Genomic DNA, 17,574 nt, shown 5'->3' with positions numbered 1-17,574 from the left:
TCAGATGTTGATGTCTGGAATAATCAAGCCATGAAACTGAGATGTTGATGTCTGAGATACCAATTTTTTTGTCACTTTTATTCAACTACTGATAGCATACTGAAGACATTAAAACAAAAAATGGAAGGTCATCCTTTATTTTTGAAAGATTGGTATAGGTGTAAAACTGATCTTATTTGTTTGAAGAGTTTACTTGGCAGGGACTCCATAGTTGATTCAAGAATACATGGAGACATTGAAATCCCAGGGTCTTACTATTTTTAGTGACTAAAATCCCTTTAAAAATCTAATGAAAGCTAAGGGTTCTCTTCCAGAAAAATAATCCTATCATCTACAGACAGAATTTTGCAAGGAATTTCAAAGGGGTTCACATCCATGGATCCTAATAAAAACCACATCTTCACCTTAGATTGACATATAGTAGACTTAGTAGACTTCAGTGATATTAGACTTTAGTAGATTGACTTAGATTGACTTTAGTAGACTAGTGATATGGCCTCCTCCCTTCCAGATTTCTGTGATTTCCAGATTATTATAGTCTTCTGTTAGACTATTATAGAAGACTATATAGAAGTTTTCCTGCCCAGCTGCACCTCCACCCATTCTATATTCCATCTAGGGTCTGATCTTAAACAATCTTGGTTCCTGCGTTCAGTCTACCCCCTGACTGCCATTCCCCAGCATTCTTTTCTTTTTTTTTTTAAGATTTTATTTATTTATTTGAGAGAGAGAGTGTACAGAAGCAGGGGGAGGGGCAAAGGGAGAGGGAGAAGCGGACTCCCCACTGAGCAGGGAGCCCAATGCAGGGCTCAATCCCAGGACTCTACCATCACGACCTGAGCCGAAAGCAAATGCTTAACTGACTGAGCCACCCAGGCGCCCCTTTTCCCCAGCATTCTTAATCAGTGCTCATTCCCAGGGGAGGCAGTAAGAGAGGGAAGGGCTCTGATCCAAGCTAACAAATACAAGAAGCAGAGGCTTTGGGCAGAAATGGAAACTGCAAGTAGGTTTCAGCAAGGCTAGAATAGAGGTAAATAGTCTGAAAAAACAAAATGTTAAGATTTTTACTAATTTACAATTCTACCAACCCTAAACAGTCAAATATTTGAAATTCCTTTTTTTTTTTAAAGATTTTATTTATTTATTTGAGAGAGAGGATGAGAGGAGAGAGAGAGCACATGAGAGGGGGGAGGGTCAGAGGAAGAAGCAGACTCTCTGCTGAGCAGGGAGCCCGATGCGGGACTCGATCCCGGGACTCCAGGATCATGACCTGAGCCGAAGGCAGTCGCTTAACCAACTGAGCCACCCAGGCGCCCCAAATTCCTTTTTTTTTTTTTAAGATTTATTTAATTTAGAGAGAGAGAGCATGAGAGCAGAAGGGGCAGAAAGAGTGGGAGAGAGAATCTCAAGCAGACTCCGCGCTGAGTGTGGAGCTGGACATAGGGCTCGATCCCAGGACCCTGAGATCACGACCTGAGCTGAAACCAAAAGTTGGATGCTTAATGGACTGCACTACCCAGGTGCCCCAAATATTTGAAATTCTTTGTACAGGGTTCATTTGTAGACAGCTCTTCATTGAAATCCTCTAGAATTTGACCGTTCTCCACCTCTAATAATATAATATGAAAGTGATTTTTAAACTGTAAAGGACTAGAACAGTGTAAGGAATGTCATGCTGGATTATAACATGATTTGATGTGATGTGAAGAAAAGTTGCACCGCATCACATCCACTGTCTGAAATGTCAGCCAGATGGAAAAACAGACCAAAGGATTTTTTCTCTTGTAGTCCATCTAACAACTGTATATTTTTCCAAGTTTGTAAAATTTCAATTCCCAGATTTTCTGCTTTTGCACTAAATCCTCAGCCTATTCAAGTCTTAATTTGATACCATTTCACAAATGGCTCTCAATATTCTGTGTCTTCAGATACAACCAGCTTACATAAGTCAGTGTATGTTAACAACCACAACAAAATGCCAGGCAAATATTTAAAAATGCAGACATATTCTTAGAATACCAGAAGAGCATGCTCTTATTTTGTAACTTCAGCAACAATTGCTCTAGATCTCTAAAAGTGTTACTATTTAGAAAATGAGAGTAAGGACATGTACGTTCTTCATGAGCCAGGTGTACTCACTGTTGCGGAATTTTGAGTTTTATTATCAAATGTTGGTTTAAATTTTTATATTCTAGTGCCAACGTGATCCATGACAATCTATTCTTTAAGGTAGCTTTAGTTTTTTATTATCTTTTTTAATTTGAGTAGTGTTGATACACAATGTCACGTTAGTTTCAGGTGTACAACTTAGTGATTTGACAAGTTTATACATTATGCTGTGCTCGCCACAAGGATAGCTACCATCTGTCCCATTACATCACTATTACAATACCATTGACTGTGTTCCTTATGCTATGCTTTTTATTCCCGTGACTTACTCAGTCCATAACTGGAGGCCTGTATCTCTCTCCCCTTCGTCCATTTTGCCCAACCCCCCACCCCCTCCCTTCATTTTGTTCTCTGTATTTATTGTTCTGATTCTGCTTTTTGTTTGTTTATTCATTTTTTTAGATTCCATTTATGAGTGGAATCATTTGGTATTTGGCTTTCTCAGTCTGACTTATTTACTTATTTCACTTAGCATAATACCTTCCAGGTCCATCCGTGTCATCTCAAATGGCACAGTCTCATCCTTTTTTATGGATGGCAATCTATTTTTAAAATAAAATCTAGGAGAAGGTAGCAAACTACTTAATAATGAATGTGAAGTATTGAATTAGAGTATTATTTTGTGCTTTTAAAAATATTATTGATATTGCAAGGTGAATTTTTGCAGTAATATTATGATGCTGATAAGCAACATTGATTTTAAGATTTCCACATTTTATAAGCAAAAAACAAAAGGCCCAAATATTTAAGGTGTGGAAATTCTGCTGAAGCAGCATTAACAGTGAATTAGATTCCCATTAGGTGGTGTTCAGTGAGAGGGGATGTGCATATGCAGGGCTTGAAGAAATTTACAAGAGAGAGAGACATTTTTCATTCAGAATGCCAACAGGCATCATTTGGTATCAGAAGCCTGGCTTTCAGTGTTCACTGTATGAGCTATCATCACCACTCAGAATTCTCACTTTTTTCAAACGCAGGAATATACTTTTGATAGACAATTTAGAGAAATTAATAGCAAATGATAGAGAAATTGCTCTTTTCTAGAGGGAGAAAAGACATTTGAGGCAAAAGGCATGGCTATGAAATTTAAGGCTACTACATACTGTATTTTAAGTGTAATTTTGTATTAAGCTTTCGTCTACTTGTGTCAAATTAGAGTCCCTCATTTAGCAGATTAAAACCTTTTATGATTCTTTTGATGTGGAACTATAATTTTTCACTTTCTTGATCTTGCAGACCACTGATAAATTCTTCAGTTTCTTCAAGCCACGTGTCTCTCTTTTACATTTTAGAACCATTGAATTTTATAGAAACAGCATTCTAAAGAAAGAAGTTAGAATATAATACTGTAGCTTGCCGACATAAAGAAATATATTAGAAAGCAAAATGATATTGATAGACTTTGAAGAGAAAGATCTTTGTGGGCATTTAAAACACCAAGGAATTACAAGGCCGTGTTGAAGAGCAGGCTAGTTAAATCGGAGAAGTCAAAGCAAGTTATCTTTCATTACTGACATGCCAACTACTGAAAAGAAGTAGAAGTTGGTCCTAAGTAGCTAACAGTGAGCCCCGGGTACTAACTTCCCTGAAGCACTGAAATAGGAAGGGGTGGAAAAAAGTTGTAAAAGAAACCCTCAGGGATTCCTCCTTTTTTCCCCTGTGATCCCTTTAATCCTTGAATTGTCAAACCACATGGAAAATAATAGAGCTGCGTAGTTCTGAGACTTAAGTGGTATTATCTTTTTAAAAGAAAATATTAGGTCTTTTCACATCTCTGGACAGGAACAGGGCATGCGTTCGGTGTAGAAAAGAGTAACTTGGAACAAGAGATGCATGTTGCTTTTTCGGTTTTAGTATATTATTATCTATGACTAAGCAGGCTGCACCCAGTAGGGAAAAAAATTATAGCCAATATTTTATTTTCTTTTTTTTAAACAGATGATTCAACGAGAAGCAGATGTAAAAAGTAAGGTAACTGCTGTGGCGTTGACAGACTCTGTTCACAATGTGTGGCATCAAGAAGCAGGCAAAACGATTCGAGAATGGATGAGAGAGGTGAGACTAGATTTTTTTCAACGCCGAGATGAATGAGTGTGAGCCTTTATGTCTTGAGCCCCCACCAACTTGTATCACCTCCCGCCCCCAAACTTCCTTTCTAGAGCCAGAACATTTAGAGAGAGGAAAACAAAGTAGACATGGTTGAAATAATAATAGAAAACCCTTCTGAAGAACAAATATGTTTTTGAAAGCCCTTCTCCCTTTTTTGGGCATTCTGTAGAATGTTATGTATGCATGCAGTATACAGTAGGAGCTTTGGCTGAAGAAGGTCATGATCTGTTAGGAGATTATTATTCCCTGCTTTTTAATTTTTCCACCTGCTATTTAGCATTGGTGCTGCTCAGTGACAAGAAAGAAACTTAAAGTACCATTGGGTCTATCCTTTTCTTGAAAGCTGGTCAGTGCGTGCCACTTTTAAATGGATTGGCTCACTACTGCCAGTAGGGGGAGAAGTAAAAAGCTGAAATAGTGTTTTGCCAGACCGAACCTGGGGCTTGAGAAACCCAAGGGCTGGTTACGGCCCAGCCTCAGGCTAAGAAAGCTTCTTTTCACCATTCCTAAGGGCTAGTGAGCCTGAAAACTATCATGACTCATTGAACATGCTCCCATTTTTTTTTAAACTTTCAACCCATTATTTCTTTTACTTTGGTTATAGATGTACAGCTGAAACTTATTTTTTATTTATATTTCCCTTTCTAATATTATAAGCAATTGGCATCATCCATACCATGCTATATCAATGGTTTGGTCAAACCATATATTTCTATAAATGAGAACTAGTTGACCTTCCTGATTTTTCTCCCACTTTTTCTTGATAGAATACCCAGATATTTATCCAGCTGCCTCTCACCATACGTATGATGGGTAACTTCTAACCAGCCCTTACGGTGCCCTGAAAGGACCAGAGAGTTAACGTTTGGAAAGAGTTTCGAATAAATAGAAGGACTAAGCTGCATAATCCCATAATGGAATAATCATAATATTACCAGTCTGTTTTCACTGTTGTTGTTATTATCCATTAGAAAAAGTACTTGCATCATGTAAAAGTCTAAAATATATTTACTCCATTCTTCATAATGTTATAAATATATAAAGGTAGGCTTTTAATCTGTCCTAAGATGTTTTCTGACCACATCGCTTTTCATATTTCTTCTTTCACAGGTTTTCTACATCCTTAATTGTCTTTTCCATGGGCCTATTTTTTTTTTTCAAGAGAAACACGTAATACGTCACGAGAATACGTATACAGCACCCAGCATTATGTAAATGCACCTTTTTCCCCACATATAACCAATATGGAATTTAGTATTTGTCCCAAACTAGAAATATCCCTGTTCATCATCTTTGAATTGGTAATTCTTCATGTCTCATTCCAGGTGACAAATATAACAAAATTTATTTAGATTTACTTCTTTTTAAAAGTTTTTATTCAAATTCCAGTTAATTAATGTACAGATTATATTAGTTTCAGGTGTACAATAGAGTGATTCAACACTTCCATACATCACCCAATGCTCATCATGACAAGTGCACTCCTTAATCCCCATCACCTGTTTTCCCCATTCCCCCACCCACCTCCCTTTGGTAACCATCAGTTTGCTCTCTGTAGTAGATTTGCTTCTTTAACCCTTTGTAACTAAGACTGGATTAGATGCCGCCTTCAAAAATTGTAATATATTAATCTGCATTTTTTCGTCTGACTGAAATAGGCAATATTGAATTCATCTTAATCAAAGCTCTCATTAATTTCTTTGCAAGCATAGCTTTTATAAATCTTTTTAATATTATATAATTTTATAAACGACCTACTTCTTGAATAGTTCTTTTATTCCCTCAGTTATGCCTGAGGCATGAAACAGCATGAAGAGTTTTTTATTATGACATACCAAAATTGAGACCCCCAACTCAATCACTTACCTGACTGTGTAATCTTGGGTACATTGTTTAATCTCTTTGAGATTCAGTTTTTTCATCTATGAACTCTAATACGTACCTTGCAAATATGGTTGGGAAATAACATATGTAAAGAAACAGCATGGACGTGGGCATTTTAAAGAAGTTCGATAAATTGTAGCTCTCATTGTTATTACCTTCTTGCCCCCAAGTAACATAAAATATATGGATTGTATTCTTTTGTTTTATGGATGATTTGCATATTCAAAATATCTTACCCAAAGGTAGTAATTCAGAGCAAGGAGTTGGAAGAACTGGGTTTTGATAATGATTCTGGGTTAGTCACTCACTAGGTAAATGAAAACTGAGATCTAACACATACCAGGTACTCTACACTAAGGCTTATTGTCTTGGGAAAGCCACTCCATCATTCTGGGCCTGTTTCATAATTGTGAGTTAGAGATCATAATTCCTATTCCATCTACTTCATGAACTATTATGAGAATCAAAGGTGACAACCAAGAAGAAAATCCCTTGAAAAGCAAATGGAGGGCGCCTGGGTGGCTCAGTTGGTTAAGCGACTGCCTTCGGCTCAGGTCATGATCCTGGAGTCCCTGGATCAAGTCCCGCATCGGGCTCCCTGCTCAGCAGGGAGTCTGCTTCTCCCTCTGACCCTCCTCCCTCTCATGCTCTCTGTCTCTCATTCTCTGCCTCGCAAATAAATACAATCTTAAAAAAAAAAAGAAAGAAAAGCAAATGGAACTGCATAAAAAAATAAAATGCATTGTTAAAGAAAACACTATAATATCCCAGAGATAAAAATTATTAGGTCATTGTTGATGGAGCTTTGAAATTATCCCTGCCCAGAGAGCCTCTCTAAAACAAGAACAGAAAGGGAGACTGTGGGAGCCTATGCCAGATATCCTTGTCGGACCTCACCTAAATATGTGACCCCCTCATAGAGAATTTTATGGTTTGGCAAGATAAGAATCTAGTGTTTGTTTCCTAGCACTTAGGATAAAACTCCATCCCCTTTTCTTTCTCCATTTTTAGTCTCTGTCCATTCTGCAAGACCCCTTGAAATAATGAAGAACAAACAGTCCTGGGTTTAGTAAATAGAAAGGACTGTTGTCTTGAGCATGAGTGTTGGGAGAAGAGTGTGAAAGGGTAACTTTTGTGTCCATCCCACTTCCTACCACCACCTACTCCGGCTTTAGTTGGAATCAGCTCATATTTCTGAGATATTTTGCAACTATGTCAAGAAAAACAACTTAGCTAAACTGTAATGTTGTCCATAAAGATAGTAGTCTGGGCCTCTTAATGATTAGCCCCATTATTTGACCAAACACCACTTTAAATTTGGGAGTAGGACAAGGTACAAATTGCCCAGTCATTCTTATTATACGGCAAATTAGTAAAACTGCTTTTTGTTTTATAAGCATATTTAAGTTAATGTGATAAAGGTATCAACATTAACTATTCATCTACTATAAAAAGCTGATTTACTTTTTTTAAATTTCAGCAATTAGCATACAGAAAGAAGGTTAAGTACTATATTCTTACATTACTTACATAATTTTAAAATAACAATTTTTTTTAAAGAATGAAGGTCAGGGGCGCCTGGGTGGCTCAGTCGTTGGGCGTCTACCTTCGGCTCAGGTCATGGTCCCAGGGTCCTGGGACCGAGCCCCGCATTGGGCTTCCTGCTAGGCGGGAAGCCTGCTTCTCCCTCTCCCACCCTCCCCTGCTTGTGTTCGCTCTCTCGCTGTGTCTCTCTCTGTGAAATAAATAAAATCTTTAAAAAAAAGAAAAGAAAGAAGGTCAGAGAGGGCTACTTTTGGCAATTATGCTGAGTGAAAACTACTTCCAAGCAAAAGACCAAGGATACAAACTTAACCATGACTCTTGAGGAGAGGTTAAAAAGTAGCCTAAGGCAGACCCTAAAAGATGCGTCTTCCTCCAGCTCCAGGACTAGAAAGTGGGTAAGGGTGGACATGCAGGACATTATGCTAGGTGAAATAAAAAACTGGACGCAGAAGGAAAACTACTACATGATCACACTTACACATGGAACCTAAAAAGTTTGAATACATAGAGAATAGAACAGTGGTTACCGGTGGGGTAGATAGAGAGATGTTGGTGAAAGGGTACAAAGTTGCATTTATGAAGGATGCATAAGTCTAAATGTATGGCATGATGACTATAGTCAGCACTGTACTGAATACTAGAAATTGGCCAAGAGAATAGATTTCAGGTTCTATCACAACACGCACACGCACACACACACACACACACACACAAACGGTAACTATGCGAGAAAATAATTAATCAACAACAGTAATCATTTCACAATGCATATGTGTATCAAATCATCATGTTGTACACCTTAAATACATAGGGTTTTTTTTTTGTTTTTGCTTTCGTTTTTTTTAAAGCAGAGTGGGTAAATGTTATTTCCTGACATATATATCCCTGGGCTCTGAAAGTCTCCAGCCAAGCCAGATGTATGGTTCTACGTAACTGTCATGAACCCTTACCCAGCATCATCAGCTGGGAATGGCAGTCCCGGAAACACAACCCAGTGAATCCTAGTTGTCCTTGTCTGAGGACACAATGCCTTCCATTTTGAAGCTCTACCTCTAAGGCATTGGTGGATCTCAGACAAATGAAATTAAAATGAGTAAGAACCTAAATTCAATCAGGACAGCAAATATTTCTCAAAATACCTTGTATAGGATACCTACTATGTATTTTTTCTCTTTAAACATAGCATACTAAGTTCTAATCTTTTTAATTCATTTCATATCTACACTGAAGTATTGTCAGCCCTTGGTTCAAGGGTCAAAGAGGGCCACTCAGCACTATGGCCTACAGGCACTTCTAGTCTATGTTAATAGTTCCCAACATTTTGGATTTCACAAAGAAGACAATTTATAACCACACACACAAAAAAAACCAAAAACCTGTAAATTCCTAATTTCGGAGTTCTAAAAGACCTTTAAATTGAGAACACTTAACTCTAAGAAACACTCTCAATATTGCACATTTTTTCCCCAAATTCCTGGCTCTGGCCAAGGGCATCTTTCTCTCTGCTTGCTGGTTGGGATGAGGCAGGGCTCCATCTGAGGCTCAAACATGCTCTCTTGATATCTGTAGTACAGCAGGCCTTGCTGTCTGCTCAGGGCACCCAAGAATAAGATCTCCAGGGGCTGGGAACACACTCCAGCGTCTTCTGAATTTAAGTCGGGCTTTCCTAGTCCGCTGCCTCTGTTGCCATCCTGGACACTATGCTAGTGTTCATCTCAACTGAAGAACTGGGGTGGGGGCAAATTGAGCCACTGAGAAGAGGGATAGAATAAACATTAGAAAAACAGTAAAAGAGATTTGGTCTTTAAACTATAGAAATGCATCTCAGAATAGGAAGTTGGATTTGATATGATGGAATTTCAGACAGATTGAATTCATGTGTATGGGCTGTAAGTCTTTCTCATATTTCTTTCTTTACATGTATTTCTCAGCACATTTATGTTATTTTGTTATACTCTGTCACATGGCAAACATTTTTATCTTGTTCTGCCCTTTTCTCTACATATTTTTCCCAGTGGGATAAAAATGTTACATATACATGTACACACATGTACATGACACTCATCAGACTTATGATACCAAGCCTTTACAATCCTGCACAGGTACTCTGTCATTCCAGAGAACTTTTGGACATATTCACTTTATAGGATGTTTATTTTGATCCTATTTTTATGAGAAATCAAAGCCTAAACATCTGCCTAGATAAAAAGTGAAAATTTCAGAATCATAAATGCTAACCTATCTTTTGCTTTAAATGTTTGAGTTAAAGGTGACCTGGGTAAAATCCATTTTATTCAGCTTTTTTTTTTAAAGATTTTATTTATTTGAGGGAGAGAGAATGAGAGACAGAGAGCATGAGAGGGAGGAGGGTCAGAGGGAGAAGCAGACTCCCTGCCGAGCAGGGAGCCCAATGCGGGACTCGATCCCGGGACTCCAGGATCATGACCTGAGCCGAAGGCAGTCGCTTAACCAACTGAGCCACCCAGGCGCCCCATTTTATTCAGCTTTTTAAAGTCAGTAATAACGAGTTAGAAAATGATTAATCGCCAACATATTGTAGTGTACCATCATTTTTATTAATACTAGAAATATCCTATAAGACATAGTTTTACATATGTGAAGTGTAGGTGAGCAGTATCAAGACTGACATATCACCTGGGTAATAGCTGACTCTCATCAGATTTGGAGGTACTACTAGGATGAATAATAATTAAAATATATACCTAATCGCTGCCTGTCTGTTGGTAGTGCTAATTGCTGTCTTTGAAAAGACTGAATTGTTTGAGAGAAAGAGAGAAAAAGAGAAAGTCATTCTTCATTGAAGCTATCTCCCTGTATCATTGGGAGCCTATTTTTAGTACCTATAGAAGTCATGATTTTTGAATTTATTAGGGGCTGTGATGAATGATAAAACAAATCATCCATTTACATATCTTGACACTGCTTTGGAGAATACTTATTTCTTACAAGCAAGTGTCACATTGTATATAAAAACTGGCTAATTGTGTGCTAATCTTCTGCATTATCTAGAACTCTGTGATGTGGTATTCTATCAATAGTAATATTAATTTTACTTATTTCAAATGTATGAAATAGCTTTCTAAAACCCTATTTCTTTTATCATTTCTGCACTCTCACAGTGTATAATTTTGCATTCAGCTGCTAATTAAGATTAGGAGTGCAAGTTATAGAATACATACTCACTTTAAACCATCAAGCTTTTGTAATACATAAAAATACTAATATTTTATCCATTTTAAATGTAAAAAGAAAGAAAGCATTTAAGAACACTACTAGATGTTGTGTTTGTTTTCATGGTTTTTTTTTTTTTTCCACACAGTTCAATAGTTTCATTGATCTACTGTTTCTTACAAAAATCTGCCATGCTTTGTGAACTTCACTTTCTAATCTCATACAGCAACCCTTCCTTTATGTTATTCCTGCTCTCCCTGGTCCCAGAACAGTAGGGTTGCCTTGACAAATCTATTCAAAAGCCATTCCTCAGCCTTTATTGGTGGGGACTGGGGCCTTTGAAATTCTCTCCTCACTGCAACACAGCTGACATCTTCTTCCAGACAGAATGAATTAAGGAAATACAATAAGACACTTGATCTACCAGTCAAGGATCTTTCCACAGTGAGGACGGATTCCATGGTGCACAACCAGGGCAGCAAGCATCTAAAAATACACAATACATACTTGTTTACCAGAATAGCAATCAGCGATTTTTCCAACATGATTGATAGGATGATTTCTTTTAAAATAAAATCTGTCTAGAAATTCAGTGTGTGTGTGTATGTGTGTGTGTGTGTGTGTGTGTTAGAAATTTTTAAAAAGCCGTATGAGGTTAATCACATTTTTAAAGCCAACCTTTAAATATAGAATTAAAATGTATGGAAAGAATATACATTATTTTTATTTCATATGTCTGAGTGGTAAGTCATCATTATCCTCAGGATTGATTTTAATATTGAAGGCTTTGTGTCCTCACACACACAGCTACAATTCACTAGGTTGTGTTTCTTTTGAACTTCTTGATACAGCCTTCACTGAACAAGGTTGAAGTAAAAACTAAAAGAAAGTATATTTAAGGAGTTAACTGAAAAATATATTTCTTCTAGTATTACAGAGAAAAAAAACTATATTTTAAAAATAAAACTATTCTTTCACATGATCAAATTAGTATTTATTTCCATCTTAAGGTTAAAAATGGATGTCCTTTTCAGTTTCCCTTAATTATAATCTTAGCCTTTTCTTATAAACATATTACATCATGGTTCACGGAAGGTTACATGGCTTCTTAATATCAGCACAGATAATTTGCTGAATTGTCGAAGATAAACTTTTTTCCACAGCCACAGTGGTCATGAATAATACTAACTGTTTATATAAGAACATTTTTTACAGTGCAAGAAAAATAAATTGGATATACTTCTAGTGGTTGACTATATAGGATAAATTAATCTCTGCTGCCTAAAAAGTTTGTCTTGGTTTAAAAATAGTTCAACAGAAAATTGTTTCTATTGCATTGCAGAATTGTTGTAATTGGGTCTCTAGCTCAGAACCATTAGACACGTCAGTGGAGTCCATGCTGCCCGATTGTCCTCGAGTCTCAGCAGGTATGTGTTTGATGAGAGATGTATGGGTTTTTCTAGGGTGAAAAAATATGGTAATGAAATGTGGAATTCTATTTTGTGAATTAAGCATGTTGTTCTGCCTTGAATCTTTGAATGAATTATTGGTAACATACGGCATGGGTCTGATCCACTACCAGAAATTTGTTGAGTGACTGAAAATAGTAACTAACACATTCAGTGAAGATGAATAGGTGAAGCAATTTGAGAGTAATATAGACAGTTGCTGCTAAAGCTTCGGGAGACAAGATGTACATAAATAAAAAGTTGATTAAGACAAGGACTGGGTAGCTGAGCAGGATCTCGGAAAATTTGTCTCTCATTGAATATCAACTCAAGGATACAACAGGCAGTCAAGGCTATGAGTTCAGAGAGGGAGTGGCCTAGAGTCTTTAGAAAAATTTTTCACACAGAAGATTTTGGCTGGACCTTATGCGTTCGGTAGAATGTGGATTACAGAAAGATGAGCAGGATGACATTTAGGCAAAAGAAACAGAGCAATGTAAGGAATAAGGGCTGGAATGGATCTGAAAATGTTCACGGGAAACAAAGGCAAGATGGCCCTGCTCTTGAAAGAGGTGGATGGGAAGTACCTCAGGAAGCAGGTGGGCTTAGGAAGCCAGTTGAAGGATGGAAGGGCTTTCCATCCTATAGACTGTACTTCAGTCTCTGATCTCTAGAGAAGAAGAGTGCCATTTTTGTTTGCTTTCTGGTTTTGGCTTTCACAATCCCCAACCAGTTCGGATGGTAAGCACAAAATGAGTAGCAGTATCTGCTTATGGCTGCAGAACAGAAATGGGCTTGCTTTGCCTAGAGCTGTCAGAGAATGAGCGGAAGTTTTGAACATGAACTACTCCATAGAAAAATCATAGGAGATAGTTGATCACTAAGCATTTGGAGTTGCAGACATGTCTACGTATTTGAAGGAAATAATTTGGAGAACAGTTCGAATACTAGGTAAAGAACAATTATTATAACTATATTTCTTTATCACTAATACCTGAACTTCAACTCAGCTTCACTATGATTTTAGCTAAACTTTTCAGGTCTGTTGGTTAGGAAACATATATGCTACTATATAAATATATATAAATATACTTAAATATATAAATAAATATATATACACACATATGTATATGTGTGTATGTTTCTATGTATATTACGTGTGTTATATATTATGGTATATATAATGCATTACATATACATATATAATATATATATATTGTATAATTATCTTTATTAGCAGTGGTTATGTTCTATAAAGTCACTGAGAATGCTGAATTAGTGAGTATTGAATCATTACTCCTGGGGATATACAGGGTTAGGTTCCTACAAGCATCTGGTCACAATGTTTTCATCAATCAACCAATATATAGTCTTGCTTTATGAACTGAACGTCTCTATTTAAAGACACCTTATTTAATATACATTGTTGATTCACTAACATTGAACTCACAGCCAACGGCACTGTAATTCATGCCTGAATGAAGCTTGTGTAACACATTTATTTTCTCCGTAAGACACATCACAGTCTTCTTAGGAACACTAGTGCTTAGTGCTTACGTACACTAGACGACGCTTCAGCACTACACTTGGGGGCCATTTCAAACAGTGATATCGCAAAAAACAAAACAAAACAAAAATGTGAAGAGCATGGCACTAAATAGTCTGTGAAAAGGACACTTGTTTACAGTGTGAGAACAGAAACAAGAAGGTAAAGCATGGCCTTATTTGACCTTAGTTGGGAATGCATGTTAGGCAACTCCAGTTTTTCACCACTCTGCACATGTGCGTATCTGTAAATGACCACAAAAAGCACCCTGAGTATTGATTTTGGGGGTTACAAATAAATTTTAGTAAGTAGGCGAATTCACAAATATGGAATCTCTAAGTAAGAGGATTGACTATATATAGTAAAGGATTTGTTAAAAGGATTTGACCTGGGATTTGACCAGAGCTAGTGAAGCAGGCTTTGTAAGAATGCTGGAGCTTGGAACTACCGAGCAGACGTTTGTTAGGGGGAGATGGATGAATGAATTAGACCACATGAACATGGACTGGAGCCCGTGAGGATGGACTTAAACTCATGTCAGTTCTTTTTGCTTCTGTCCTTGGTGGTGTGGATGTCCTATAGAAGCCAGTGTCCTTTGTCATGGAGTTAACTACATACATACCTGGCCCAGGAGTCAGAGATGCTGAGGGGGAATTCAGAGGATGGTGGAACAGGTGCATTCCTGGCCACTGCCTCATGCCACAAGGTGAGCTAGCAGATAAACAACAGCGTGCATGAGCTAGAAATAGCTACTGCTTTACTTTAGCCCTCCACATGTCCCACAGAAATTTCCTTTATGTATAATCTTAATCAGAAACATGGCTTGAAAAAGAATTCTGGGAAATATAGTTCAACCTAGGCCAACTGACACATTACAGAGCCTACACAGTTCACCCCTTCTCAACTTGGCAGTTACATACATTGCCTTAAACCAAACTCAGTCTACAAATAAAGACATTAATGAAGTCAGGCTTCTACTTCATGTGATACAAGTATCCCATGTACAAATGAAAACACACTAACCCTTTCCTCGGAAAAGGATACAAAGCAGGCGCCTGGGTGGCTCAGTCGGTTAAGCGGATGCCTTCAGCTGGGGTCATCCCGGGGTCCTGGGATCGAGCCCCACATCGGGCTCCCTGCTCCGTGGGGAGCCTGCTTCTCCCTCTGCCTCTGCCTGCCTCTCTCCCTCTGTCTCTCATGAATAAATAAAGAAAATCTGTAAAAAGAAAAAACGGATACAAAGCCCCTTTATTGTTCTTGGCTTATGTCCATTCCTCTCACCTTTTGTATGCTGTAATTTAAATACTGAGAGATAAAGCTAATTACTTGTTGATACATATTACATGAGATGATAAGGAAATAAGAGAGGAGAGGAAAACAAAAATAATATATATATTCAAATCAAAATAAGGAAGAAATACCTATAGCTATTACATTGCTCATTTTTGTAACTGGCCATGTAGTTGTAGCTGGTATTTGTAACTACCTTCATTCTATATTCCCTTTGTTCTTAACAAGCACCTCAACTGGTCATAGTTCTTGCCTGGTAGGCTGACCCATACCTTCATTCCTGAGGCAGTTGGGCCATTAGCCATCCTTCCTGAGTTAGAGTAGGTTGTAGTTTTCTATTGACATTAATCACAGGAAGTACTAACAGGTGTCCTCGATGATTTCCTGCATTGCAGACACACTCCTCTTTATCCCCATTGTGTAGTAGCAACTCAATTATCCCTTAGTTATCAGGATCAATCACACCAGCCAATATAGTAACACTATTCCATTCCTTGTTAATTCAGTGGTATAAGGAGCCCAAAGTGGCAAGATGACAGTCTCAGTTTTGAGCTCAATGGAATCATTGTTGTGTCACTTAATAGAAGCCTTCCTCCCTATGGAACTAAGACCTTTAGATCAACAGAGCCTAAAATCGTAGGAATGGGAGGCAACAGTTTTGTTAGTAGGTCACTGAGAGTACTAAGAAGAGAAGCCAGTCCCATTTCCATCCCTTCATTCCCAGACCTGGGAGAAATACCACATGTATTAAATGCTGATTTAGGGTACATACAACACCCTGGAGTACATTACCTCAGCCCCACAGGGTGTTGTCACCTAAGCAGACACCATAACTGAGTCTTCAGAAAGTTACTTCACCACTTTATGAAGCCCGCTGCTTAAGGATAATGGGGATATGGTAAGACCAGTGAATGTTGGCAGACCTCAGGCTCTTTCTCATCCTCTCACTTGCTCTCTCTGATGGAAGTTAGCTCTGTGCTGGGTGAGGTGTTCTGTGCAAAGGCCCACATGGCAAGGAACTGGTGTCTCTGATCAAGAGTCAGTGAGTACCTGAGGCCTGTCCACAGCCCCGTGCGTGACCTTGGAAGAGGATATTCTCCCAGATCAGCCTTGAGATAACTGCAACCCAGCCAACACCTTGATGATGGTGAGACCCTAAGCCAGTCACTTAGTTAAGCCACACTCAGATTCCTAACCCAGAGGATGTGCGAGTGCTAAGTGTGTATTGTTTTAAGCTGCCCGACTTGGGGGTTATTTATTCCATGGCAGTAAATAAGTAATACAGCAGGTTTAAATGTGAACTCTTGTAGTTGCTGAAGCCTAAGTAGAAACGATCTTAACTTTTTTGAGGCTAAAGTCTTGTAAGGCTCATCTTTGCCCTGATACCTGAGGATTTAAGAGCAACTTTCTAAAAAGGCACTAAAAAGTTCATTGAAGACAATTCATTCCTAGCCTAGTTCTCTGACTGCCTCATTAGACTTTGCTGTACATTGTATCAGAGACAAGATATTAAGTTTCTTCTTTATCACATTTGATCACTGTATCAGTTGATCACTAAGTCTTCTCACTCTGCAGCTCTTCACTGACCAGTTTTTCTTAGGACAGAATTTGCTACTCCCTGCAACCTTCTATTCCCTGTGGGTTTTTATTCCAACAAATTTGGCTTAAATAGGAAGGAGATTTCACATACACTCCCCAGCATATACCCACTTGTTTCTCATATATATATTGATCACTTATATTATGTCCCAGGTACTACTCTGGAAGTTGGGGACGTAGCCGTGAATAGTAGCTTCTCATGACTATCTTTTTTTCCAAAAAAATTTAAAGAAAAAAAGAACTGTTACCTGGACCTTTGCTAGTGGTAGGTTCCTCCCTTTGAACCTGGCGTCATTAGGTTGCATCAAATGAGAAGAGTTCGGGGCAGCACCGCCAGCATTTTCCATATAAAAACTCAACAGTTTTTCAATCAAAATCAGTGATCTCTCACAAAGAGTTCTTTAAAAATGTTGAATAAGGGGTATGGCATCAAATGGGATTTTGAAAATTAATTTAATAAATGGATAAAAGAGAGGAGCAAGGAGCTGGAGGCAGCAGACTCAGCAGGCTGTGATGATGAAGCAAGTATATGGGGTGGATAGGGTGAACTGGACTGGTGGCAGTGGGAATGGAGAGGAAAGGGGAGTGAAGAGAAATAGGACTCAGGAAGAATTTGCACTCCCTGACGGCCGGTAGATTGGACATGGAGGCTAAGGCGACATGGAGGCTAAGGCAAAGGGAAAAAACAAGCTGGAGTGAAAAGTAACTGGGATTATGAAAACATTCCCAGAAATATTAGGGGGCCTGGAGGAGGAAACCAGTTAAGGGCGAGAGAGGAGGAAACTGTTCTGT

The 17,574-nt window shown here is 38.2% G+C and overlaps 1 protein-coding gene across 10 annotated transcripts in view; it reads left to right on the top strand.

Moving 5' to 3' along the window:
• Positions 1–17,574, top strand: part of FAM172A (family with sequence similarity 172 member A) — a 411,264-nt gene that overhangs the window by 254,786 nt on the left and 138,904 nt on the right. For all 10 annotated transcript variants that reach the window (XM_035014862.1, XM_035014855.1, XM_035014863.1 and 7 more), the window contains 2 exons: positions 4,108–4,224; positions 12,242–12,326. In XM_035014862.1, the coding sequence (XP_034870753.1) occupies positions 4,108–4,224; positions 12,242–12,326 (202 nt within the window). The remainder of the gene's footprint in view (positions 1–4,107; positions 4,225–12,241; positions 12,327–17,574) is intronic.

This window comes from Mirounga leonina, unplaced genomic scaffold (assembly GCF_011800145.1).
Source record: "Mirounga leonina isolate KUSES-001 unplaced genomic scaffold, KU_Mleo_1.0 Mir_168, whole genome shotgun sequence".
Classification (NCBI taxonomy): Eukaryota; Metazoa; Chordata; class Mammalia; order Carnivora; family Phocidae; genus Mirounga; species Mirounga leonina.
This window is presented reverse-complemented; position numbering and strand designations above follow the sequence as displayed.